This window comes from Morone saxatilis, unplaced genomic scaffold (genome assembly GCF_004916995.1).
Source record: "Morone saxatilis isolate NCDOM2014 unplaced genomic scaffold, NCSU_SB_2.0 Contig14, whole genome shotgun sequence".
Lineage (NCBI taxonomy): Eukaryota > Metazoa > Chordata > Actinopteri > Moronidae > Morone > Morone saxatilis.
The window spans coordinates 15,121,461-15,147,580 of record NW_023339696.1 but is presented as its reverse complement, the minus strand read 5'-3'; the positions used below and the strand labels follow the sequence as shown (position 1 = coordinate 15,147,580).

Here is a 26,120-nt window from a genome sequence, read left to right as displayed (position 1 = left end):
GATGAATGAGTTGGTAAATGAGAGCCGGGTGGTGTTTTTTTGTATTTTCTTTTGGGTTCATACTATGCACAGTATGGTTAGTCTAAATCTCTTTTTTGTCTTTCCTTTGTTCTGAGTTTTTTTAAATATACAATATATTATAATAACAATTAGACAGATAACAGACATTTTAAGTCCCTTATTGCAGTTATTGTCATTACAAAACAGTCTGATAAATGTATTACAGTGGGTGGAATTAGCAGTTAGACTACTTCACTACAGTGTCTATTCTTCAGCTCTGTAGCCCCACAAATAAAAGCTGACCAGAGGTGTAGGAAGAGAAATTTAATAGAAGGCAGTAAAAAAGACAGTGTAAATAAATAAAAAAATTTATGTAATTGGTAAAAAAAAAAGTTTCCAGCCTCGTAAATTAACAAAAGCTCAGATATTTCAGTAGTTACAGTGTTACTGTGCGGAATTTTGTTTACAATAGTGCAATATAATTGATACAGTAGTTGGAAATGGATACAATGACTATATAAACAGGGTGTTAGACACATGCGAGACATTTGGAGTGCTTTTTGACAACAGTTCAAATACAGTCAATAGAGGACTTGCCTTGTTCCACACAGGCAAAATGTATTAAATTATGGGCCTGTACTGCAGGGTGATAGTAAATGTCACAGTTCGAACATATTTGTGTGGGTGAGGGAGATGGCCTGGCTGATGGCAGTGCTTCTGTGATAAAAATCTGATGTGATCTGCAGTGCAAGAGCATTTCACAGTTTAAAAAACACATTTAAACATCCCATTCTGCCTTTTCTCCCTACGATAATCCGTTTCTAACAGTTCATTCCTGCCGGACTCAGGAACTAGGACTGAGGCCTGAACTGGGACAGAATGATTCCATCATCCACTACATAATGAATTCTTATAACAAGAGATAGGCAGATAAATGTGACAACTTGAGGAAGAAGGAATGTCAGTTATTTGGTCTGTTGATAACAAAAGAAAACTCCCTGGGACTATTTAATAACCAAATCTGGCAGTGACTACTACCAGGCATAGTTTGGAAAACTCTCTTACAAACTAAATAAGGCCACGGCACAAAACAGACAAAACTATAGCGTCTTCAAACGCAATCACTAGAAGCTAAAGGAAAACAGATACACTCATGGACAAACGCCCCAAAATAATTTGGATACAACATGTGTCCTGCAAAAAGTTATGTTAAAACCAGCTCAGAGAGATTACTGTGAGGAGACTACTTCTGAAAGCTTAGTTTAAAATGTTGACATGTTGGAGCCTGGTTCCAAATGACAATGTTTACAGTGCAGATAACCTTTCCAGTATAAACAGCCGAGGTTTTCTCCTACAGAGGTGTGAGAGTGGTGGTCACGGGGGGAGATGGTTCAACAGGGAAGGAGGTGACAAGTGTGTGTGTGTGTGTGTGTGTGTGTGTGTTTGCGTGTATGTGGTGAGGTGCTGGGGGAGAGATTATGGAATGACTGGGTGGCCAGGGGGCTGGGTGGGTAAAATAACGAGCTAGACGAGGAAGAGGACGGTACGTGTGTGATTGTGACAGTTGGTGTGCAATACAGTGGGGGGAGGGGGAACAGACGGGATGAGATGTGGCTAATTTCTAAAGCTTGCTTTTCTGTGTTGTTATCCAGTTTGGTGTGCCTCAACAGTCGACTCTGCGGAGACTGGACCTACTGTAGGAGTTCCTGCGAGGAAAAAGACGATAGAGAAAGTTTTACTTCAAGTGTTTTTTTTTCTTATTTTGCTGAAAAGCGTATCTAAAACTCTAAATCAGATAAATCCACTGAGGTGTAATAAGTGTAATTTTATTCTGTCATACTTCTTTAGGTTAAATTTAGTTTAGGCATACAATTTCATATTCCCCAGGGGGAGGAAGAGTTACTTTGAATGTGTATCTGCTTTCACAGACTAACAATGAGGTAAAACCACCTCATCATCTTACTGAGTGTCTGTTTACAGAACAATAATACTATAACTCAATATAATAATTTAACACCTATTCACATTTAGCTTAATAAGTCTGACAGAAACAACTTCTAAAATATACATTTGTCCTCAGTATTAAAACATTGTTCTGGCAGGTGCCGTTTACTGTAGCTCTGTGTTTGATTATGAACCAGCAGTCCTCCCATGAAAACACAGAGCTGATTTTGAAATAAAAAACATATGGTGATAGTTTCCATAGTCAGGCCACAATGCTTCAAGAACTGTCTTTTATAAATTAATGTTAACTCTTTGATAAATGTCACTGAATCTTGCATGCACTTCCATTCAATGGTGACACAGAATGTGTGAGTCTGTGACCTGGAGTATGATGAAGTTTGGTTTTATGTTGCTCTTGTGTTTAATGGTAATGGAGAAGCAGCATGAGCTCATTTTGCACTTTTTTGTGCGGCATGTGTAGGCGTGTGTGTGTGTGTATTTAATGTCTCAAGTTACCGTTGTGTTTGCGTAGTCTGAGCTGGCAGGGTTCTGTATAGCTGGGGGATCTTGCGGTTGATGAGAGGACCCAGAGCCTCTTTCAGTTTATTGTAGTTCCTCTCCAGCTCTCTGTGGTACTCTTTCTGATCTGGTCCAATCAGGGCTTTATTCTTCCTCAGGGCGTCCTCACACCTGCACGAAAAAGAGCAGAGACGACACAGGGAGTTGGGATTTGTTTTTATTAGTTACACAGCAGTCTGCGTCTGGGTTGTGGAGTGTGTCATCACCTCTTAGTGAAGTCTTTAAAGCAGAGACGCAGTTTGTTGTGATGGCGAAACAGCTTTGGGTCGTCAGGAATGTCGGAGAGAAAGACCTGCGCCACCTCAAGGGGGCCCTGTGAGGGGGATAATCTGTTACATATCTGCCAAGGAATGTCTGCCACTACTTAAAACACTGACCCAGACTTTCAACCCCATTAAGAAATGATTAGTATTCAAGAGGGATGTAGTCTTTTGACATTTTAAATGCATTATGGTTATACATAATCAGCTGCAAATATCTAAACAGGCACCTGGTTGACAGTGGTGCCCACACTGCCCTGCAGCACCATCTGCAGCATCTTGGAGTCGGCAGGGTCTTGGGTTGTGGCGAAGGCGAGCTCCTGAGTCTTCTTCTGCATGTCCTCAATGGCCACCTCCATGGGGACAAGAATGATCTGGAGAACAAAGGCCACAGAAATAATAGATTTTAACCTTTAGCACTCTTATAACAACTGACCAAAAACCCAGAACAGACACCCACCTCCTCCTTGTGGATAACATTGATGCGTGTCTTGATGTAAGGGAAGGCATGAGATGTCGTAAGGATGGTTTTGCGTTTGTATTGCTCATTCAGGTCGCCATGGGCTCGGCCATCCAGAGTGAATGGAGTGCAGTACATGAAAGTACGCAGATTATAGTTCTTGTCGAAGTAGGTGATTCTTTCTTTTAGCTCGTATGTGTCGAAGAATGGTTCAACATAGGTGATCTGGAGATAGGCCTGAAAAAAAAAAACAGTCATAAATACAATTATACCTTTTGTAAAATGTGTACTGATATATTATTCACACAGTCACATACTGTATATATTGTTACCTTGTTGGGATCCAGTTTGTTTTTGTCCACTGGGTTGGAGTCCTTGATAATTTCAACTGCATCATCACCAAACCTCTCTGAATAGAACTCCTGTGCACCAAAGAGATTCTTATATTTATATTTATATGTTATCATTAATGATAATCCTAACTTTATTATGATCATGACTAATTAACATGCCTCAAGTCTGTGGGAGATCTCAGCTAATTTGGTGATTGATGGCTCCTTGTAGACAAACTCTTGTTCATCCAGGTCTCCAAAGCGGCAGCCGTAGAAACCCACCCGGAAGTAGGTCCCAAACATTCTCTAAAGACTGAAGACAGGATGAAAAGAAGAGATGATTTAAAAGTGCAGAGGCTAAGTTAATTAAAATCAACTGACTTGTAGGTCATGTAACCTATAATTAACATAACAATACATATGTGCTAGGTAAACAGAGCAAAATTGAGAGAAATAATCAAATTCTTTCTAATTTTTCTTCTTTTATTGCCTTCGATAGTGACAGCTTCAGAGTGACAGGAAACGGGGGAGATCAATCAATTTGTAATGTCTGCAAGCAACGCTGCAAGTCAAATCAATTCCCCTTATTAAAAAATTGATTTGTGTACTTCTTTTTTTTTTTTTCAGCGACACTTTTTCTATCTTAAAGAGGTACACATCAAGGTTGCACAGATGAAGAAGTTAAAATGACCCTTTTTACTGTATAAAGATTACAGAATATTTAGTAATAGAAGAGGAACTGTAAAAGGGCAAAAGAACATTTATATTTAGGCTGGAATGGAAACTGTTTTGCAACAGTGGTTCAACTCAACTATGTCAAATGTGAAAGCAAGTTTTGAATCACTCACCAGGACCATGTCATTCAATCAGGAGAAGGAGAATAGAACAAGTGACGGGGAAGAGAGAAAACATTGTCAGAACAAAATAAGAGGAATTTATGAATTAGTTTTACCTTAAATGTTATATACTCAATATTACAAGTAGACTTGTTACCTCCCATCCTGAACTCTGGAAAAGTGAAAAAAACAGAACACATATAAGGAGAAATCTAGAATAAAGGTCATTTTCTCATCAGCACTAACAGCCCAGTTCATTGCTGGTGATTTCAGGATCAAACTGTCAACTCACTTGGTTGTAGACTTTGTTGAAGGCATCCTGCAGCTTCCCATGGACAGTAGCCAGCTTTTTGAAGTCTCTGTTGGCTTCATGAATGGGCAGCAGAATCTTGTATACTTCATTTATGGCTTCGTACATGGCAGCCTGGAGTTACAGCAAAATGGAAAAACAGTTTTACACATACGATCCGATCACATAACACTCCTTCAGCCATGTTAATGCTGTAACCTTGTGCTGTGTTAACATGCTGCCTGTCACCATGTGGTTGGAGAATGTGAGTCGTACCATGTTAAAAGAGGCAGCTGCTTGCTCCAGGAGGCCCACTAGGCCAGACTCACTAAAGTACTTCCCAGCACAAATTCCCTCCTCCTCTGGAGACAGGACGTCATCGGATACGGCTGACTCCTCTAATACGTTGGATGAAATATTCTGAGGGAAAAATAAAAGAAAACAGAAGTCAGAGAAAACTCTTATATTTGCTTGTTTCAACAATTGAGGGCTTGTATCTTGGTGCTCCATTTATAGGACGTCCTACCTCATTCTGCTGCCCATATGTATTGGTTGTAAATAGAATGAGTCACCAAATTAAACAGCAGGCACTAACCTGAAACGTGACACAACCAATTGGCAAGTAGCGGCAATCCTCCAGCATGTTGAGGTATTCTGCCACCAGTGCTGCGCTGTGGACCAGACAGTGGGCAGCTTCAGCATGGTTCCCTCTCTCACAGTGTTTTCCTGCCATGTTCTGGAGCCACGTCAGACGCAGGTCAGGGGAGTTCTGGTAGCCCTTTGCAATCCTGAAAAAGAAGAGAGAATGTCAGAGATTTTAGTTCGGACACTTTCTTGTTGTTTGCAGGCCTTATTAATGTGCATCACAGTACCTGTACATGAGGTCAATGAGCATCTCTGGATCCTGCTGATGCTCTTTCATCTTAACAGTGTCAGTAAGAATCATGTGTAGGTTGAACACCAAATCCTGGACCTGCAGTTTCAAAAGTGCAACATGGCACATTAATAAAGACTTATTCATTCTACCAGCTCTAGAGGGGGCTTTGTATAGAGGCCCTTACATACCTGCTCTGGGAACGGCGTGTCGCGCAGCTCCAGGTCCTCTTCAGCATATGTCAGGATGGTCTTAAGTGAGTGACGAAGGTGCTCTTCATTGAAATTTTGTGATGTTCCCACCAGTGATGACAGGGACATGGTCACCTGCATCTTAACTCGGGCAAAGTTCTGGTCCAAGGGAAAAATGAAGACAGATTATAACTCATAATATTAATATAGCGTCAAGCATCCCATACGTCCTGTACCATTTTGTCCCAGGTTGTAACAAGAACATAAAAATACAAACAACCTAGAATCCAAAGACAGTGTCTACACTTACATTTCCAATTTCAAAGTTCTGCCTCATGAGCAGGTAGAGAGAGGCAGAGGCGTGACTTCTGACAGAACCGACACTACTGCTGCAGTGACGCAGGAGACGCAGGCACAGGTCTGCACAAAGCTCTGTGTCCTCTTCAAACAGCATCTCTGGGAACTACACACAAAAACATGCTCTCTCACTTTGTATATCCAAATATATTAACTATGATTTACTATTTGTTTCTTTCACATTCAAATTCTCACAAATATAAAACAGATGCAGAGTGGGAATGAAGTAAATATGCACATGAAATAATTTTCTTGTTTGTTTTCCCTAAAAAGTGTCAGTAGGTCAATGTGTGAAACAAAAAATAGAGTTATTGTTACAATATTTCAAGCTGTGTTAATATTAGGTTGTAAAACAAAACAGGAAACTATAGTAGAAAAATTTCACTTATGTACCTTGAAGACCAGAGCCCTTTGTGTAGTGAAGCAGTGCTGCAGGAAGAGGGCGCTCTGGTTGCCTGCCATGCTGTGGAGGAGCACTCTCAGTACTCCACCCAGAACACTTTCCTTTAGCTCTGATGCCACCACCGTCTGACAGAGGACAGACACAACAAATTAAAGCAAGGTAATTCTACATAAAAGGCACAGCCCTGTGTTTGAATTGCTGACAAAAAGGCATTACATTTAATATCTTAATTTCTTATCCACTGCTTTACCTTCACTATAATTTCCAGTGTGTCCAGTACAATCAGAGAGGCCTCAGTAGCCAAGTTTCCATCCACCACAGACTCCTGCTCCACCTCAGCTTTAGTCCTGTAGGAGGTGTTATTTCAGTCAGTATCACATTTAGTGAAGTACTAATAAGATGACGACACAGCATATTATGCCATGTCCATGATTTAAATTCTACTGCTTTTATCTGGCACTGATGTAATACATGTGAATAACATACTTGTCAACTCTGTCTGTATTTTGCCTCCAGTGGGTGACGTTCTTCCTCCATCTAACATTCTCTTGGCTACCATAGGGACTCCTTTCTGGAAGAGTAAACAAATTACAGTTTCCATGAACACAAACTTATTACCACCTCAAACGAAAACAGACACACAGACACACACTACTCTGCTGTCATGCTACTTACCTCGGCAGCGGCGAACCATCTCCTGACGAGCACCAATGGTGCCCAGTATGGCCTCCTCCAGTCTGGCCTTCATGTCCTGAGACTTTTTGAACGTCAGGCTGTTGATCCTCTCCAGAGTCTTCTTCCCCTACAATAACCACCAACCATTGGAGGACGGAGACAAACAACAACAAGAGATCAGGGAAAAACACAATTATGCATACGTTTTAAAAAACAAATGCATTTGACCTCCCGGACTTGACCTCCCGGAGGATAAAAAGTTTTTTTTAAAATAACTGGTGATTAACATAACCATTTAGAAAAACAAAACAATAGCATACTGCACTACTAATAATCAGGCGGGTAGCTTTATTGAAATCTGAATATCTGGAAGAAGGTACTGCAGCACTGGCATGTCCAAATGAAGCATCTGTAAAATGGTTTTGACTCCTATTGGGTGTATGAGTGATGAGAGACTCTCACAATACTGACAGGGCCTGGTTATTGTACCTTGTATTCAAAGCAGGAGACACAGAGATGCAGTAGATCCAACAGTCGGTTGATTTGGAGTACAGACAAATCAGACACCCAGCGCTCCAGGAGTGCTGCATCTGCATTCTTCAGCACCCACAGGAAACACACGAGCAGAGTCCTGCTGCACTCAGCAGACAGAGAGCTGGACTGGCGCCCAGCCTGGTGAAGACAAACACATAAACTCAGTGGCAGTCTTTTAATCTGCTTCAGTACAAAATGGCTGTTTACAGACATTCATAAAAGAAAAGGACAGAGAGCCACCTACAGGCTAAGAGGAGCAGTTGTACTTGGAAAAGAAGAACAACATGGGAAGAATGCAAATGTGTTTGTGTGGAGTTACAGAAAGGGCAGAGTGATCGTCTGTCAAACTGAGGCAGCAGCCTCCCACACAGATCTGTGACCTGTCAGTCTATAGGGCCTGGGGGAACAGCCTGACCCCTGCCGCTATCACTCACCACTGTGGGCAGTGCGAACGCGTTGGCTTTGGCATGCGGCAAAGGGGAGCCGGCAATTGCCATGGCAACAGACTGACTGATAGTGTTGCCGCTGTCTGGGTCAGCATCGTCGGCGTGGGCTGAGGCATGGCGGACCCGAGCAGGCGCGAAATCTACAAAGAAATAAGAAAAGCACTCTCAGGTGCAATAATACTGGAAATCCACCACTCTGCAAATGAAATAAAACTGCGTAGGAGGTGGATAGCTATAACAATATTAGTGAGTTGGATATACGTTCTGCTGACCAGAGAAGTCGTGGAGCTGGTGCAACGTCTCCATGACGATGGGGATTAGGGGCAGGTAGAGCTGAGCGATGTGGGCTCTGACCTGAGGGTCAGTGTAGCGAGGGTCTGCATCATGGCTGCACAGCAGGGAGTGAACGGCACTAATGGCCTTTTTATGAAGGAAGAAAACCCTGTGGGTAAAAAAATATACATCAGTACAAGTTTCCATTTCTCACTGCGTACATGTACTTTATGCTCTATTGTACCACATTTCATTTTAAGTTCCAACTCTGCTTGACTCTATGGGGAACCTGAATGACAACCATGATTGTTCTATATACAACATTTAAGAGCCTACCCTTCTCCATCAGGATCAAGGATGAGAGAGAGCTCAGTAAGCAGCAGACCAGACAGGAAGTGTTGCTGGCGAAAAGGGACTGAGAGCTCAAACATGGTGACCACACCCTGGTCTTGCACCATACTGGAAAACGCTGAACTCTGTTGATACAACAACAGATAGGGGGGTAAGGATAAGACAGAAGGATAGAAATATGAAAATAATATATGAGCAGTTTAAATCCAGCCTGCTCTAGTACCTGCGAGGTTGTGGAGGAGGTGGAGGGGGAGGGGGAGGCTGGAGGGCTGAGTGTGGAGCATGGAAGGTTGAGGGTGACATAGTGCTCGTGGCTGCAGACAATACGAGTGAAGTCCATCCTCAGGGCATTCAGAGAGCTGGGGTTCTGTGCTGTGTGAAGCTTGTTGGCAATCTGTTTAACACACAAGTTTGATTGAGACGGTAAAAGCTGTTTTAATATGCATGGGAGCATTGGGATTTAAAGTATTTGATATTAAAGGAAGACGGGGAGGGGAGCAATAGGCACCTGTTTGTAGTAGGAGCGGATGAGGTTGAACACAAAGCCCCGGTCCATGAGAGACAGCAGGTCATTCAGGAAGAAAGCCAGACTGCTGTTTAACCTCTCCACAAGCTCCACATCCTGAGAGAGAGAGGGGAGAGATATTTAAGAGAAGAGAATGGGCAAGAAAGGGAGTATATATGATTTGATAAAAGGGAACATATGATATCAAAAGAAAAACATTACAACTTTCTGGTTACTGTACACTGGCTACTTTCTGTTTGACAAAACTTGAAAATCAGTCACCTAAGGTCATCTTTTATTAGTCAATACTTTATTAATTGAAAACAAATGGACTTTCAGCAGTTAATGTCTTGAACTGCTTGTAGTGTAGCTTTGTGGGCTGTGTATACCTTGTGGTATCGACCGGCAATGTCTGCACTGATGGCACACACAAGTGCAGCGATGTCATCCACAAAGCGGTCTGGGAAACGCTGCCGCCTTGGAACGTCCAATTTTGAGGTCAGGAATAAGTGATGTGCCATGCTCTTTGTCTAGAGGAGAGGGAAAATAAAATAAAAACAGTCACTTGATGCAAAAGTTCTGAGCCTTGTTTTTTGTTGTGTAAATTTAATATAATAGACAACGGCATACTCACCATAAGCTGGAAGAAAAACCACGCCTGCTGCAGCACTGCCTCCCTCACCGTGCTGGTGCTGACCACCCACTGCAATGCCAGCTCCTCATGGAGCAGCTACACATGAATCAACACAGTGCAAATTTTAGCTTACCTGAGGAAACTATTTCAGAAACTGGATTAAAGTAGTGTGTGTGTGTGTGTGTGTGTGTGTGTGTGTTGTCACAAGATACAAGATACGAAATGTAACTGTGGCTTATTAAGATGAGGTATATCTGATCGATTGCTATTTCATCCCTAATTCAGGTAAAACAACCTAAAAAAATAAAATAATCTTTTTTATCTTAGTATAATAAAACATATGATGTAATTATATAATTTGCTTTATTTATTTATTTATTTATTTATTTATAAGTGAGGATTTAAGTTAAAAAGTCATAGTAAAAATTCATTTAACACATTAATCGGTACCTCTTTCAAAGATTTAGTCCTGCAGTCTTCAGAGAAACCCAGACAGTAAGACTATTAAATAGTCAGTGTATCAACAAATCCACACCAATTTACAGAAAGACAATTGTTAAAATGTCATGAATGATGATGAATGTTAATGACACTGAAAGTTGATGAATGTTGTGACATCAAAATGTGTGAGTTTGCTATGAAGAATGTCACTTTTACATTTTGTTATAGTAGCTGTCAGTTTTACCTTCTTGGCAATCTGCCTTGTGGGAACTGAAAACAAGGCCACGCTGTCCAGGAAGGCAGACATGCGATTGCAGCTGCGGTCGTTTGCCTGACATGGAGTGACGGTGATGTGAACACACAGAGATGAGGACAAAGTGATGTGAAAATGGGTGAATGGAAATAGATGGGTGGCCAGTGAACTCTCTATGATGAGTGCAAGGCTGGTAAGAAATCTGACGAGCACCAGGCAGAAATTATGTCTCACACAAGAGCAATGGTCTGTTAGGCGACGGTAAGATGTAAGATGGACAAGGTGTAGTCGTGGATAAAGAGGTGTGACAGGAAAGACATGGCTGGCGGAGTAAGAGGCAGGCACAAGCACATACAACTCCTGAGAATTGAGGTGGGAAATGACCCATGAGAGTTGATCACAGATGGTTCAGGATGGAGGTGGTGAGGAGGTGAAAGTAAGGAGGAGGAGGGATTTGGCACCTGCTTGAGCTCACAGCTGGAGTTGGGGTTCCGGCGTAGCACAGATCTGGAGCCCCCAGGGGCATAAGCAGAGTTTACCCAGGAGTGGGAGCGGTCAATGCCCTGCCATTAGCCACCAGAGACACACACAAAACACATACACAAACACACAGTGTGGCAAGAGGCAAGGGCACAGTGAGTAAAGGGAAGATAATTATCACACAAGAGATTACTTGAAGGATAAAACTGGGAAGAAACAAAAGTGAGGGATGAGGAGTATAGAAAAGTGAAGCTTGAATCAGCAAAGAAAGCGGGAGCGGAGAGAACAAAGGAAGGGCTGGAGGTACCGTATGAAACACAAGGGACAGAGGCATAGAGCATAATTGCATTGTTGACATAAACAGCATCATTAACTGTTGGCACAGAGTACAATAAAAATAACTTCCAGATATTGGAAACAGAAAGTGAGAATATGATACAATGGGTACCATAAAAACATAAAAACAGGGACATAATAATTTTGTGCTGCCATTTATTTGTCTACTGGGGATAGAAATGGAGTATAACAAGATGGAGATTTATTATTTAACAAAAAGACCTTTAGTGCTAGACGAAATAAAATGAGACAATTTGCTAATTAAATGAATATGCAAATTAAACAACAAATACCTATGAGAACGCGAGTTAGAACCAATACAGTGGTGCAGATGTCTCACAAAACATGAGGAGAAGAAACTGCATAATTTTAAGAACTATGAATGAATATTAAGTATTTAACTGCTCCCATTACTTTCAAAATCTTTCACCCACACTAACTACAGCAATAGTTGTATAGCTATAATAAAAATAACACACTTCAAAAGACAACTCACCTTGCTCCCTATGATCCTCTGCACCTCTTCATCAGGAGAAACTGGTGTGCTGGCCAGGTCTGGGTTAGAGTTGCTGATACTCTTGGAGCGGGACAGGTGCAGGCTGCTCGGGCGTGCTGTTGCTCTCGACAAGGTGGCGTACTGCATAGGCATGTCATAGGACTGTGACCCAGCTACCCATCGAGGTGGACAAATAAAGATAGAGTCACATGGGAGATATTAGCAAACAGCCATATGCCCAATCAAATAACTGCCAGTAGTCCACTGAAAGGCTCTGCTTCTCAAATGCAGACTGTACAGATCAGGCTAAGGACTCACCTGATGGGGGCACTGCAGGTTCAGCTGTTGGCAGGCGGAAACAGTAGTGGATGTAGGACGCCAACAGGTTATTGCGGCCATGCTGGTCCTGGTTCCCCTCGAGGTTCTTATGAATCTGGTTGACCAATAAAGCTATAGCTTCAAAGGAAGTCCGGCCCAGGTTCACTGTAGATATATTAAGAGTGAGAGAAACAAGCAGAACTTGAAACTATGGCCAGAAAAATTATCATGCATAATTGTAGACTGTAATTTTAAATTGCCATGATTTAAGCTTTTCAAATGAATCATAATGCTTGTCCATATCAAAACATTAACACCATTTGATTTTTATATGCAGGTATTATAGTGGCATATCAGAAGTCCTCTCTTGTGTGTCAAGAGAAGTTGAAAATAATACAGATCTAGATGTATAGTAAAATGCATAAATTAAATAAAACCGTTTTGTTGCACAAAACATCAAGGACAGGAATTATTGATCATTATCACATTATCTACTCAAACTATTAGAATTGCCAGTTTAGCCTTGTTTTGAGAAGTGCACTGCCAGAAGTAGCATGGATGTAAAATAGCTGTCCTTCAGAACTCACTCACCAATTTGGCCTGCAATGACTGGTGGGTAGACGATGAGCTGAATGAGCTTGTTGAACAGCTGGTGCAGGAACCTGACACAGGTATCCAGCAGAGCTCCTCTCAATGCAGCCATGCTGGCCTTCAGCTCACCCTCCATGTTCGCCTCAGTAATGATGACGTCCTTCAGGCGGAAGGGGAAGGAGTACTCCTCCAGAACATACACTAGAGTGAAGAACTTATCCAGGTGGGGATCCTTGAGTTACCAACAGAAAAAACATTAAATATCACTTGAACTGGGTGAATTTTAAATTTGGCAGCAATTTTGAAATTAACATTTTTGATAGGGGTGAAAATTCAATAGACTTTTAGGACAAGATTAAGGCTCCTGTAATGCACTAATTAACAGCATATATAGAGAGAGGGGGATATATATATCTGGGCTGTCTGAATCTTAATTGCCAGTAATATGCTCCAATTAGATTTATTCTCTCTCCAGAGATAAACTATGCAAATTTACATAACAACAATAGAGGAAAACGTTGGATACTTGCACGAATAATAATTACAATTCCAGAACCTCCCCCAGTAACACTAACCTAAGCCCAATAGGGCTTTTAAACATAGGAGAAACATATTCTATAAAAGGCATATTTGTGTACCTGAGTGTGAACCGAGGAGGCCGCTGTCACTTCAACATTGAACACTCCTTTGTGATTATCCACCCATTTCATGCCTGGAAGCTGAACCTGCCACAGAGAGACATCCAACTCATTTAATACTCAGTCACGTCACAAAGGAGTAGGTAATGGCAGGAAAACTGATATTCACACAATCTCTTTAAACACACTCACGTCAGGGGTGAGTACAGAGTAGCTAGGTGGAGGCTTTTCCACTGAGACAGGCAAACTGAAAGACCCAGTGCGTAGTCGGCCATGCTGCATCAGAGGGATCCACTGTGGGCAGAAAGACAGACAGACGATCTTTCACCGATGGCAAGACAACAGAAGAAACTATCAAATAAGTAAGCCTGTGGGTGGGAGTATTAAATGTGGGCCAGCTGAACGAGTGTACTCACAGTGTAGCCCACAGGGCTCTCCAGAGGAGTGTTCTGTTTGGGCTGGCAGCTGATGTGGTAGAAGGTGAACAGCAGATGGTGGTTGTCTGTCAGATTGGCGGGAATCTTCATTTTCATCTCCTCATAGAACTCAGGAGATCTTTTAAACAAGAGTCAAACACAATGTTAAAGGAGGACACTGTGAACAAGGACATGTTGGACAGTGGAAGGAGAAGGTGATTGAACCTTACTTGTTATGGTAGATGATAGGACTGTACGCCTCATTCATGAACTCAGAGCAACTTGACTTCCCAAAGATAACCTGATCCAACAGCAGAGAATAAATATTGTTGTTATTGTTTTATGACCAATAGGAGGAACTCTTTTGACATAATCATCCTCACTGCAGTCTTGCCAATAATTACAAGAACTTCCCCATAAATATATTTTGGAGTGGAGGGAACTTTAAAGAAAGTTAGCAATCATTGATATCAAAAAATCTAAATCCTAAGAAAGCTATTAGGCAATATTAATAGGCCTGTTTAACTTCTTACATTATTTCCACAGCGTTGTTATCCATAAATGAGTTAACTACACATTTCAGCCTTCCAAGTGTACAGATGGTGAGTGTTTGATACTCAAAAAGTAGATTTTGGGTAATTTATTACTGCATAGTGTACATCAACCATTAGATATTTAATAACACAAAAGCCTTGCTGTAGCTCACTAAATTGAACTAAACTTTCCTCCCCTCTGTGCTAAAAAATATGCCCCTTTGAAGAAGTTCACTCTTCCAAGAAGACATCATATAGTATTTCACTGCCCCAAGCTGTTTTTAGTGGCTGGAATTTCATTTTCCTGAGAACAATCACATCACTTGATTATCCCTGACTGTGACTCACCGGCAAAGCTTGGCTGGGGTCTTCTCCTGCCATGAACTGAACCTTCACAGCAATGTTCCTCACCGAGCCCTGACGACTGCTGAAGTTTAGACTTTGTGGGTAAACATAGAGCAAGTTCCTAAAGGCAAAATGATGCACCGCAGAGAATCAGAAAGAAAGAGATGACAAGGACAGAATAAAAAAAAAAAAAGCAAAGCCATGAAGGACATTGCTGGTTAATTTTGTGTCAATGTGACAATCAGGATCATAATCTAATGTAGGGAAGCAGTTTCACAGCACCGTTTAAGATTGTTAACAATATCACACATTCTGCATCATTCCTACAAAAGCATAAAATATTCTTGTTCTCAAAAAAGAAAAAGGTAAAGAGAGTTTTATGTGTGCACAGGGGAAGAGAGTGACCTAGTATTGGATTTGCATGGTGAAGGTCACCTTAACTCCTATCCAAGGCAAACATTAGAGGTAACATTTGTTCATAGAAACCGCTGATTTTATCCACTTATCAAGGTGCAATGACGCACCGCAAAATCATACATGTTAAAAATAGCATTTACTGCGTAGATTGTGATACTGCTCATACATGTTCTGTATCTAATACAAGAGTGCTACATACATTGTTATGTACGTCACATGTGTTTGTGACCTAAATGGCAAAATTAGTATCTCAGGGGTTAAACTTCAAGGCAAGGTCACTGAGACTAAGGCCACGGACAAGACCTGTGATCGAACCACAGCTGAGCTAATGTTTTACCATGGTATTGCATGTACACATCCAATATAAGGCGCACTGACCACCCTCAAAATTCATCATCCACTGGATATTCTTGTAATGCCAACTTCTGCACAGCTGTGATAGACAAATACGTATTTTATAGCCTTCTTTCCTCATTTGCAAGATTTTACATCAAACACATCTTTTCCTTAACTGGCTAAATTACTGTAAAAGAAATCACAAACTTTTGAACATCTGAGTGAAACAGATAACTGGACTGAGGTTGTAAGTGGCTGGTATTATGAAGATGATCTGGAGCCTGTGTCTGCTTTGTTTGGCTGAGGGTTTAAGAGCAGTCCATGCAGGTCCGGTAAGGACGAGCGGCAAGATTGAAGACAAGGCTGCGCCACAGGAAGAAGTCAGCGTGCTCATGTTTGGTGTCATACAGTTCAGCGAATCCCTAAACTATGTTTATGAAACCACTGAGGCAAAGATAGCCAAAATCAGCCAGACTCTGAAGAGCCATGAGGGGACTCTCAACAATCTGGGGAGGCAGACTGAGCAGGCTGCAGAGGTGGAGAAACAGATAAAAGAAGTGATACAGTTGCTACAGGTAAGAAAACACAAAAAAATATGTAAACAATGAATTCCCCATGTGCTGTTGAATGGCTGTGTTAGAGAGAGATAAGAGAAAGCACTGAGAATTAAAATCAAACTGCAGATCAAAAAGGCACAACATGCAGGAGAGGAAGATAGAGAATCTAAAAATGTCAAAAATGTAAAATTCCTGATTCCAGATTAACACTTCTGTGTTTCTCAGATCTCCAGAGAAAAGAAACTGCTGAACAGACATAACAAAGCTACTCTTGGCTGATTTGCAAAACTGTTAAACAACAATAACAACAATGCATATACTATCTACATTACCCTTATGTAACCATTCATGCATGGGCACATCACTCTTCTTCTTTTATAAGACCTCATGAATGCCATATGATTCTTAAATGTATTTCCCAGATGTTTATGGATAAATCTTACTCTTTTTTCTGAGATAAGAGAGAGAGAGTCACTAGAAAGCTGAATGTTACACTGTGGGGCAGGCAGCTGCCAGCTGCACTGGGATCGTTGTTGGGGGAAAAGGATAATATGGGCAGATGCTCTTTTGACAGGCCCAGATGGTGGAGCAACAGGCTCAGACTAAGGTGACTAAAGACTGGCTGGCCAGTATGGAGCAGGAAGAGGTGGTGCTGAAGACAAAAGTGAAGAAGTTGGAGATGTATCTCGGCAACTCTGTACCCACCACTAACATCAAAGAGCTGCAGGTAACAAAGTTGAACGTTGCAGCACTAGGCAACTTTACATATTTGAATACCAGTCACTGATTTATTGACATACAGCAGCAAATACGTTACTTTATCTTTATTCCTGTTTTTAGGAGAGAGCAGGGGACCACTCCGATGTCTTAAAAGGATTACAGCATTTGATCCAGTACCAAAAAGAGAATATTGAAACTCAGAGTAAGCAGCTCTCCAAACTGCAGAAGATGGTAGGTTCAAAACATCCGTTTCTCTTGAACTTTTGTTTTTATTTAAATATATTTACAGTTTATTTCCTTCTTCCAGAGTGATGACATAGTCCTTTGAAGATTCACCACTGCAGACCCCCAGCTCTGAAACATCACTACACTCCGTTCCATATATATGTTATGCCTATGTATGCTATAGATATAGTTTATATATATATATATATATATATATATATGAATTTGGTTGTTACAGCTATCATCTATTTTTCATGTAACATTTTTTGTTTGTTTTGACTTTGAGGTACTTTCAAATAAATTTGTTAATTTATAGAGGTTTTTGTCACCAAACAGTATCTTGTGTTATTTGTAAGCACATATAAAAAACCTCAAAGATAAAAGCTTATTTTTGTATTTACATATTGTACAAAACAATATAAATAAAGATGTGTTTCAATTTGAAATTCAGAACCACAGGCTAAAGTTCTTTGTCTTTGTCAAAAATCAATTTCCAAACAAACACAGTAAGGCATGCATGCAATGAAGGGGTGAATGTACATGAACTCTCACCTGTAGGTGGTGTGCGGTGTGTATACATAGCGGGCAGGGAACTCCAGCACCTCTTTAGTCGGGCGAACACGCAGGTCCGGGTAAGGCTTCACATGAAGCAGCTCTGGTGACAGACAGTAATGAGGGGAATCCGGAGCTGGAGAGATGTCAATCTTCAACTGGGCTGAGGGACAAAATAAATCACGGAAATATAACAAAACAGAAAGCCTGTTAATTACAAATCATCCATAAATCTTTATACATGAATTCAGACATTTTCACATCTATCTTGACTACGTGGGGATATCACGTTTACCTGTGACAGGCCTTAGCCGTCGCAGAACAGAGGACGGTCTACGCATATCCGCCAAAAACTTGTAGAGGTCTTCATCACTTAGTCTGTCCCCCTCCTTCATTAGCACAAACAGAAACAACTTGTATTGAGTTTGTAATGGGATAGAAACAATCTCATTATAATATAGTTATCACAGAACAACGACAGTACAGTACAACAATGTTAATTAGTTAAAATATTTAAAGTTGAAGCATTTCTTTATTTTCTGACACTCACTATAATAAATATCTTTACAAATTATTCCCCTTCATTTTATGATGGCAAGTGTTCAGCCTCTTTTCTAAGACATCCATCATTGATTCATAAGCTGTAAAAAATATCAGGACCCTTTTGCAAATTTTTGTTCCCAGATTAATGGCCAATGTTGTTAATGCTTGTGTCATGTCCTCTATCTCTAGACTTATTCTGTTGAATGATTTGCAGTTGTTGGTTCCTCACCTCTTACTTTTTAATAGCAGCAATACTCAGCTTTATCAGTAAAATGATAAATCATTTGACCACATTACATCACACATCAGTCAGGATAATTGTAACAACTTTAACTATTAAATGAGTCATAAGCATTCACACTAGACAGAGTCTGACCTGCTTGAAGAAGTTTGTGACGGTCAATGTTGCTGGACGGAAAGTGGCAAAGTTACACATGTCTTCCCCTATACTCATCCTCTCAAACCCCTTTTTCTTTCTCTCATTCCATGTTCCATGACCTTTTCGCTCTGACAGAAGAAAAAGTCATAGAATATTAGCATGTGCATGAATGTTACTTAAACAATACTTGAATATTTGAATAATTTGTGCATGTGCATGTGTAACACTGTATAAAATTGTGGACATGTTTGAAGTGAGCAGTACCAGAGTCAGAATCAGGGTCTGACCGATCCAGACCTCCCACACTGCTGACGATGTTGAGAAGGTGAATGGCCGTCCAGGCAAAAGGCATGCGAAAACGGCCAAGACGACTACAAGACTGCTCTGCCTGCTGACGTAGCTTCTCCAGCTTCTCCTTGTGCTGAAAAGGGTAGACAAGATATGATAAAAGAAATCAGTATATATTACTGATTTCCTAAAAGGCTTAAAATATGTGGAGTAGCCAACAGAGTTGACTTGGCAAAGATGATGGTAAATATTGCAGCTACCCAGACAGAATTGAGTAATGCTTGTGACTAGACAGTAAAATGTCCCACGTGCACACTGGCTGCCAGACCTAAGCATTGCAACAGTTTAAAACACATTTTTGGCTCCATTACCTTGGTGGAATCTGACTCTTTCATGACCATGTAAGGTTCACAGCATTCTCCAATGTCTCCTTGTTGGAGGACTTTCTCAAGCTGAAATACATGCACACTATTGTTAACACATTAAATCACATTTTTTAAATCACATAATAATATTTGAACTTGATTTACATTTTGTATTCAAATGTGTTTTGTATTTAAGTAGCACTTAAAATGTAAAAAAAAATATAATAAGTAATTATTTATGGCAATAAATTTAAGTCAGATTCTGTTTAAAAGGTTATTTCAGTACCTTAATGACCAAGAAGATATCAGCAGAAGGGTATGTGATGGAGAAAATGGCAGAACGGGCCAGCGTGGAAATGGCTATGTGAGGTGTGTGGGGTTTAAGCAGCCCTTTCATCTGATCTGAGTTCAGGTCGAAGTAGAAATTCTCAGAGATCTGTTGGAGGGAAGATTGAGATAAGCGGGAAACAGCAGAGGGAGGGGAAGGAAAGATGATAATGGAAATGCACGTCAAGGGATTTTAACTCAGTTTTGACTCGGTGATCTAAACCGCAAGACCACTTAGACCTTTTTTGAGACAAGGGAAATTCAATTAGTTAAGAATGAGCTCAGCATTACGTAAGTGGTTTTACAGAGTGAAAGTCACTGGAAGAATATTCATTGTGCAAAAAATAAATACCTTTTTCTTTTCCTTGACATCATACAGGGCAAGTGTTCCAAATATTGGCTCAATTTCTATTTCAAACCTGAAAAACAAAGTATAGTTATGTAGTTTAAAATAATGAATAAGAATGGCAGGACATAAATGTCACCTGTTATATTTAAAATGTTACATACTTCAGAGAAAGACACTTGACCATGATCCTCTGGCCACAGTGTTCCTTGGGCACTTCGATTGCAGAGCATCTCTCTACTGCTTCATCCTGCCACACAGATGACAAAGCCATGTACAACACACACACACAAGCATAACATTTACACAGATGTCATGGCAACGAAGCAGCAGAGAAAGAGAGAATGTGTACCCAGATATAAGAAAGAAGGATAGAGTGAGAAAAGGAGAACATAGAGGAAAGAAAAACAAACAGTGCTCTACAAGTGGCTGGGTTTGCAGACATTGTGGACATTCACTTTATGGGAACATTCAATAATGTTACTCTGAGCTGAACAAATGGCAACTACATTTACCAACATTTCCAGCCAAGTGTTCTGTTGGCTGCCAGTATTGTAAACTCCTATTCTAAAGATTATCTGTTGGTGACATCTGACTTTCCATAGAAATCCTTTTTTGTGTTTGTTAAGGTAAGACATGGAAATTAGTTGTAGGTACGTCAGTGTGTTCAGTTCAATTCAATTTTATAACGCCAAATCATAACAAAAGATATCTCAAGACACTTTTCAAATAGAGCAAGTCTACCCTGCACCCCTTATAAAAGTGAATGTATCACCATTCAAAATACACTTCAGTAGGACCGTCAGTAAGTGAACGCTTCACCGTTCCTTTGGCCATGACATTCAGTGCTGATTCTGACTGTCTTTAGTTTAGTAGTGCATTCAGTCTGTTGCTAGTTTAAGCTGTTGTGTTCAGTTCAGTACAAAACTAGCCAATAGAAGGGCTGTACATAGGGTTAAGAGCTTAGCAGTCTATTTTTTGCAGCTGAGTTATCAGATTATGATGCAAAACTAATTGGTTTCAAACAAACCATTGTTGCTTCTAAATGCATCACCGCCTGTTTAGGATTTCCCTAATAAAAACATACTTGCCCATGGGTGTTTATTGTAAAATGCTTACATAGGGTTTCTCCCAGGAAATTGGTTAGTGGATGTGGTAAGCGTTCAGTTTCATTGTAGTTCATTACTAAAGGAAGGTTTAGACAATAACCTCACTCATTAATATATGTGCCCTTTGCTCTGTTATGTAGTGCCACTGCTCATTTCCCTCTAAGCTTTATATCCTAATATTATAATTCTTAATAATGCAATCATTTCTACTGACTTTAGCCAAGACCAAAAAGCTACAGGGAAACCTGCATTAATTGGGTAAAGCATGTATTATTTCAATATATTATTTCATATAAACTAGTGATGAACATTCATTTATTGGATAAATATGTTTTTTTGCTTTAACATAGCCTGTTCCACAACAGAAGCAGGGACAGGATGGTTTAATACAAACCTCATCAGGGGGAGGGTACAGGCCCAGCAGGTCACTGTGTCGCCCCTGAAGGCGTGCCTCAGTATTGCGGCGGTCCATGTCCTCTGCAGCTGTACGTTCCAGCACTGATGGCAGGAGAGCATCTGGGGAGGAGTTCTTCAGGTCAAAGATACTGGAGGCCCAGCTCCCCCGAGGAGTCTCATCAAGGCTAACTGACCGCCGCTTTGAGTCATCCTGAAGCCCACAAGAGTGAGACGGAGAGGTGAGATCATGTGTTTTTTTTCCTTCTAGGCAAATATGTCACCCTTGCAGTGCTCACTGCAGATGTTTTAGAAAGACAAGAAGAACAATATGCTACAGATCCCATTACCTCATTACCATTTAATATGATTCATATGGAGACTGTGTAATGGATAATGGACATAGTATATCCATTTATGCATTACTCAATCGCCACATGATCAACTCACTGAGCAGAATAGAACTCATACTGCCTACCCCATCCTAATGAGACAAGCTTTATTGGCTGGCTATTCTCTCCATCTCTTTGTCCAGATATCAGATATGATAAAGCTGCTAAGCTTTAACTCCTGGCAGCACTGTGTGTACAGTAGATCAATAAAGTTTGTTAAATTAACCTAAAATGACTGAATGTTCACTCAGAGTTCAAGATAACGAAATCTTTGAACATCACCAACAGCTACCTGATCGTCCTGGCGCTCAGCAGCAGCTGCCTCGTCCAGTTCAAAGGTCTGTTTGACCAGCCCTCGCTGCCTCTCTCTCTGTCGCTCAGAGTTGTGAGGGGTGTACGTGGTGCTGTAACGCTGATATCTACAGGAAAAGAGAAAACAGTTATCCCAGTAATACTGTAACTGTCCATCACGTGTACAGTGAACAGGAAAAAGTGGTGCACATTGTTAATAAATAGATGAACTCCAGGCTAACTCAACTGGTACCACAACTGACACCACTTACTTTCTTTGAATGACGAGCCAGTCATCTGTGTAGACTGCCAAGGCATCTCTCACTCTGGGATCCAGTGAGCTACGAAGAAAAACACATTAATAATTCAGCTAAGCATGCTTTTAAGTGTGTTCATTCAGAGTCACAGAGAGAAAGGCTTTGTTCCTATCTGTAGTGCTGTTTATCCTCTATTACAGTAATATTAATCCCTCTGTGCGTGGCAGTGAAAAGACCATAGAGGGATGTGTGTGTTAACAGTGTGAGGGTTGTGCTGGCCATTAGCAGCTGGACTCACTCCTCTTCCTCGGGCAGTGGGGGCTCCAGTGTAATGCACTCTTTGTCCAGGTGAAGGAGCTCCAGGTCATCCTGGGGGAACTCCATTAGTTGTCTGAGGGGGCCTGGCTCCACCCCAGGAGCGTGACTGCTCACATATTCCTCAAAGTCCACCGGTTCAACCACCTCTGTCAGGGGCAACTGTCAATCAACATTAGACTATTATGTACCAATAACTATTACCAAGACAGATCCTAATCTGATCTGCAGGATCAGAAGGACTTACAAGGTGCAGTAGAGAGAGGAGACAAGATGCCAGACCAATACCAGATATCTGACATTTAAATATAATACAAAACACAGGAAATGCATGAAAAAAAACACAGAGGTAGTCATGTAAAAACAATATTCATCTCTCTTAATTAATGGCCTTGAGAATGTGCAGGTATTAGCGAAAATAACTTGTTAGTGCCATGTAATTAAGAATGTTTATGGGCAATTCTCACTAAATTCAGTGTTTAAAACTGTAATAAGACAACATCCTGCACATTGTACATGTAGTGAAAACGGGTTCACTACACAGTAAAATGAATGTTGTGTTTGAAAGGTGTCTTCAGTTGATAACATTTTATTTTCAGTTTCTGGTTCTCAATTTTTTTTTTTTTAATGCAGTTACTTTCCTTTGTTTATGTTAAGACCAAACAAGAACCTACCACAGACACTACTGCTAGGAGTCACTCAGTGACTGTGTTTATTTAAATTATAATTGAGTACATTGTCAAAACTCCTTTTCACTTATCTCCTGTGCTCTTACCTCTAGACTGCACTGAGTCTCTGTTTCACAACCTATCTGGTTTCTCAGGGGGTTTCCAGTTCACAGCAAAGTCCGCAGAGTATTTGTACATTTCTTCTGGACTAATTGACAACACCACCCTCATCATTGTAATGTGACACCAGGCATTTTCCAACACACAGCATCTTATATAAGTATCCCTTATTATATATTGGGCTAGCATCCATGCCGAACCTTTGCTGTCAAACAACACAAGTGAGCGGGAGCAGATATATCATGTTTCAAAATCACCTCCTTTACACCTACTGTCAGCACTTATTAAAACTACACTCATCTGCATTCCTTGCATGTAACCTTAAAACTAATTCACAAAGTCACACCCATCAACTTCTGACCTCACTAATTGGAGCTTTAAACTTGCTGGTTTGAAACTCCAGCAGGTTAAACACAGGGTGACTCACAGGGTGGTGTCCGCCTCCTCGTTTCTTGGTCAGCTGAGGAGAGCCATAGTCTCTGGACACTTGTTTTCTGACCTCTGCAGCTACCGTTCTGAAAAAGAGAAATGATTTGGAAGCTACTCAAACAGAACAATATTTTGCAGACATAAAAAACTGTAAAACCATGTTATTGACCAAGATGTGCAGTGTTCAAAATAAAAAACTATAAGTCATTGATTGATTGGAACCGTTTAACCGTTCTGCACTTGCATGGCTCAACCACTAAGTTTCAGAAACATTGTCTATACAATCTGCAAAGCCTTCTTCCTATAACAGAGTTTCCAGCTTCTGGTACTAGTAGCGATGCTGAAGGCCAGCAGCTGTTCTGAATAGGGACACAAGCGGATCTCAGGGAGAGGTGGCGAGCTGGCTCTAGGGAGCAGGCACAGAGCCAGAGCTCCCTGGCCTTTATGGACTAACGGCAAATGGGAGGCTTAAAGAGAGACAAAGCAGAAAAAAAACAATCCTCTAACAGAGACAGCAAGCAGCTGCTCCACTAGAACCACAAAATGTCTGTTTCTCTCATATACACAGCTGCAAAGGCTTCTATGTTTCCCAAACCATGGTCCTCATGATTACATAGCCGAAGTTCATGACTTCATTACTTGCAGAGAAGAAAGAAGACAAAACCCAGACTCTTATCTCCAAGATGTAGCTAAAGTTTTTAACTTCCTGCTGATTGACTGATTAAATTGAATGAACACTATATGCTCAAAAGATGTGATAACAGTTTCTGCAGCTCTGCACACCTCAGTTTAAAACAGGAAAAAGGAAAGCCATCGACTGCAAGGGCAATAACCAGAACACCCTTTCCCACCCTTTCCTGCATCCGGCACTAAACAATGGTCTGGGTCCCGCTAAGGAGTGAGCATCCAGGACTTGGGGAATGCGGCGGGAGACGGTTCGATGAAGCCAATATCTCTACCAGATATGTTATTGACGAACAACAAGGATATATTGTGGCTACCAATAATGCAAGGCAATATTTAACATAAAACAAGTCCACTTTGTGATGGACCCCGCTCCAATATTTATAACTACTGTACAGACATGATTTCAGCCAGGTTTTCACTGGGTTGAGAAAATATTCACTTGCAGGATAAGAATGTGAAGTAGCTACCTGGTATTGTAAGGCTACGCAATTTGTTGATGAAATAGAAAATGAAATCAAACATGAAGACAGGGAAAAGCACAACTTTGGACAAAATCAAGGTTAGGAAGGACCCCGTTTGTAATCAGATCTATTAAAGCAGACAGGGAGTCACTTGGCTGCAAATACTTTCACACACACCAATGTTGTTACAGCATGTTATTAAAAGAGTCTGTTGACAGATAGGGCATGCCTTTATAATGTCCCTCCCTTTATAATGTCCCTCCCTTGTATCTGATCAATATATATTTGGTGTAATAAGTCAAACTACATTAACATAAACCCTTTCACGAAGAGGGAAAACCAGTTTACAACATGTGGAAACAGGTTGCTACAATAACGCTGCAAGGCGTTCACACGACATAAGAACAAAACATCTTGATGAATCTCACTTTTTTGATATGTGTAAAGCATTTTCCTCCGTGTTACTATGTTTTAATACACCCAAATTACATATCTCAGCCATTACATTAGCCCTCAGCTTGCCGTTATCCTTAAGTAGCTCAATCATTGTTGATGACAATGCTTGTACGGTGCTACGATAGCGTTTACAGAGCAAGATTTTAAACTCATTCAAATGTCAGAGACCCTCTATGAGAGCCCGGACCGCTTCAATAAACATTTATTTGAATCTGGGAAGGTATAGTTGTGTTTATACTGACCGGTTCATTGTCAGTGATACCTTACAAATCCTAGCATACTGGCTATACGTCCAGCTGGTCACTCTCACGCACTACAAGCGGCACAACTGTGGCTGTTAAACAACAACTTCTGTTACTGTCTCACCGGTTGATTTTATGAGCAAACGCCCTCCTTTCGCTCGCTGTAGATGTCATTTCTCGTCCCCATGTAAAGAAGCTCTTCGAAGTCAAATTAAAACTACTCTCCACCTCCTGTGCTTTCGCTCTGTCCCGTCTTGCGAGGGGATGCGGACTCTCAGACCGCTTCCTCCTCCACGCTGGGACTGGGCAGGGATCCCTCCTTGTTCCTCCTAGCGGCTGGGAGCTGAACCGTGCAAGCTAGCGTCAAGCCCGCCGTGACACATGCACTACATCCGGTAAACTTCAAAATAAAATCTGATTTGTTTTTATTACAAATACTCCGTTGAATCAAAGAT

The 26,120-nt window shown here is 41.0% G+C and overlaps 1 protein-coding gene across 3 annotated transcripts; it reads right to left on the bottom strand.

The window, feature by feature from the left end:
• Positions 1–311: 311 nt before the first annotated feature.
• On the bottom strand, positions 312–25,970 carry LOC118322922 (dedicator of cytokinesis protein 7-like). Of its 3 annotated transcripts, XM_035654781.1 has the most exons (50): positions 25,790–25,970; positions 23,818–23,905; positions 22,586–22,764; positions 22,303–22,371; positions 22,032–22,158; positions 21,349–21,561; positions 20,010–20,095; positions 19,852–19,918; positions 19,459–19,608; positions 19,179–19,259; positions 18,784–18,940; positions 18,517–18,647; positions 17,893–17,986; positions 17,598–17,760; positions 14,794–14,911; positions 14,143–14,213; positions 13,913–14,051; positions 13,689–13,790; positions 13,497–13,583; positions 12,859–13,090; positions 12,268–12,432; positions 11,950–12,122; positions 11,099–11,200; positions 10,629–10,715; positions 9,944–10,039; positions 9,699–9,839; positions 9,313–9,426; positions 9,028–9,198; positions 8,790–8,929; positions 8,453–8,622; positions 8,169–8,320; positions 7,690–7,872; positions 7,201–7,327; positions 7,012–7,096; positions 6,776–6,872; positions 6,516–6,650; positions 6,076–6,228; positions 5,766–5,924; positions 5,573–5,673; positions 5,296–5,488; positions 4,977–5,120; positions 4,704–4,835; positions 4,569–4,583; positions 3,756–3,881; positions 3,576–3,665; positions 3,244–3,480; positions 3,014–3,157; positions 2,730–2,836; positions 2,461–2,634; positions 312–1,706 (listed from the first exon to the last, which is right to left on the bottom strand). In XM_035654781.1, the coding sequence occupies exons 1-50, from the start codon at positions 25,837–25,839 to the stop codon at positions 1,664–1,666; spliced, it is 6,360 nt and encodes a 2,119-aa protein (XP_035510674.1). In that variant the 5' UTR covers positions 25,840–25,970; the 3' UTR covers positions 312–1,663. The 3 variants fall into 3 exon arrangements, with proteins under 3 accessions (XP_035510674.1, XP_035510672.1, XP_035510673.1); XM_035654779.1 differs by lacking the exon at positions 10,629–10,715; XM_035654780.1 differs by lacking the exon at positions 11,099–11,200.
• Positions 25,971–26,120: the final 150 nt, after the last annotated feature.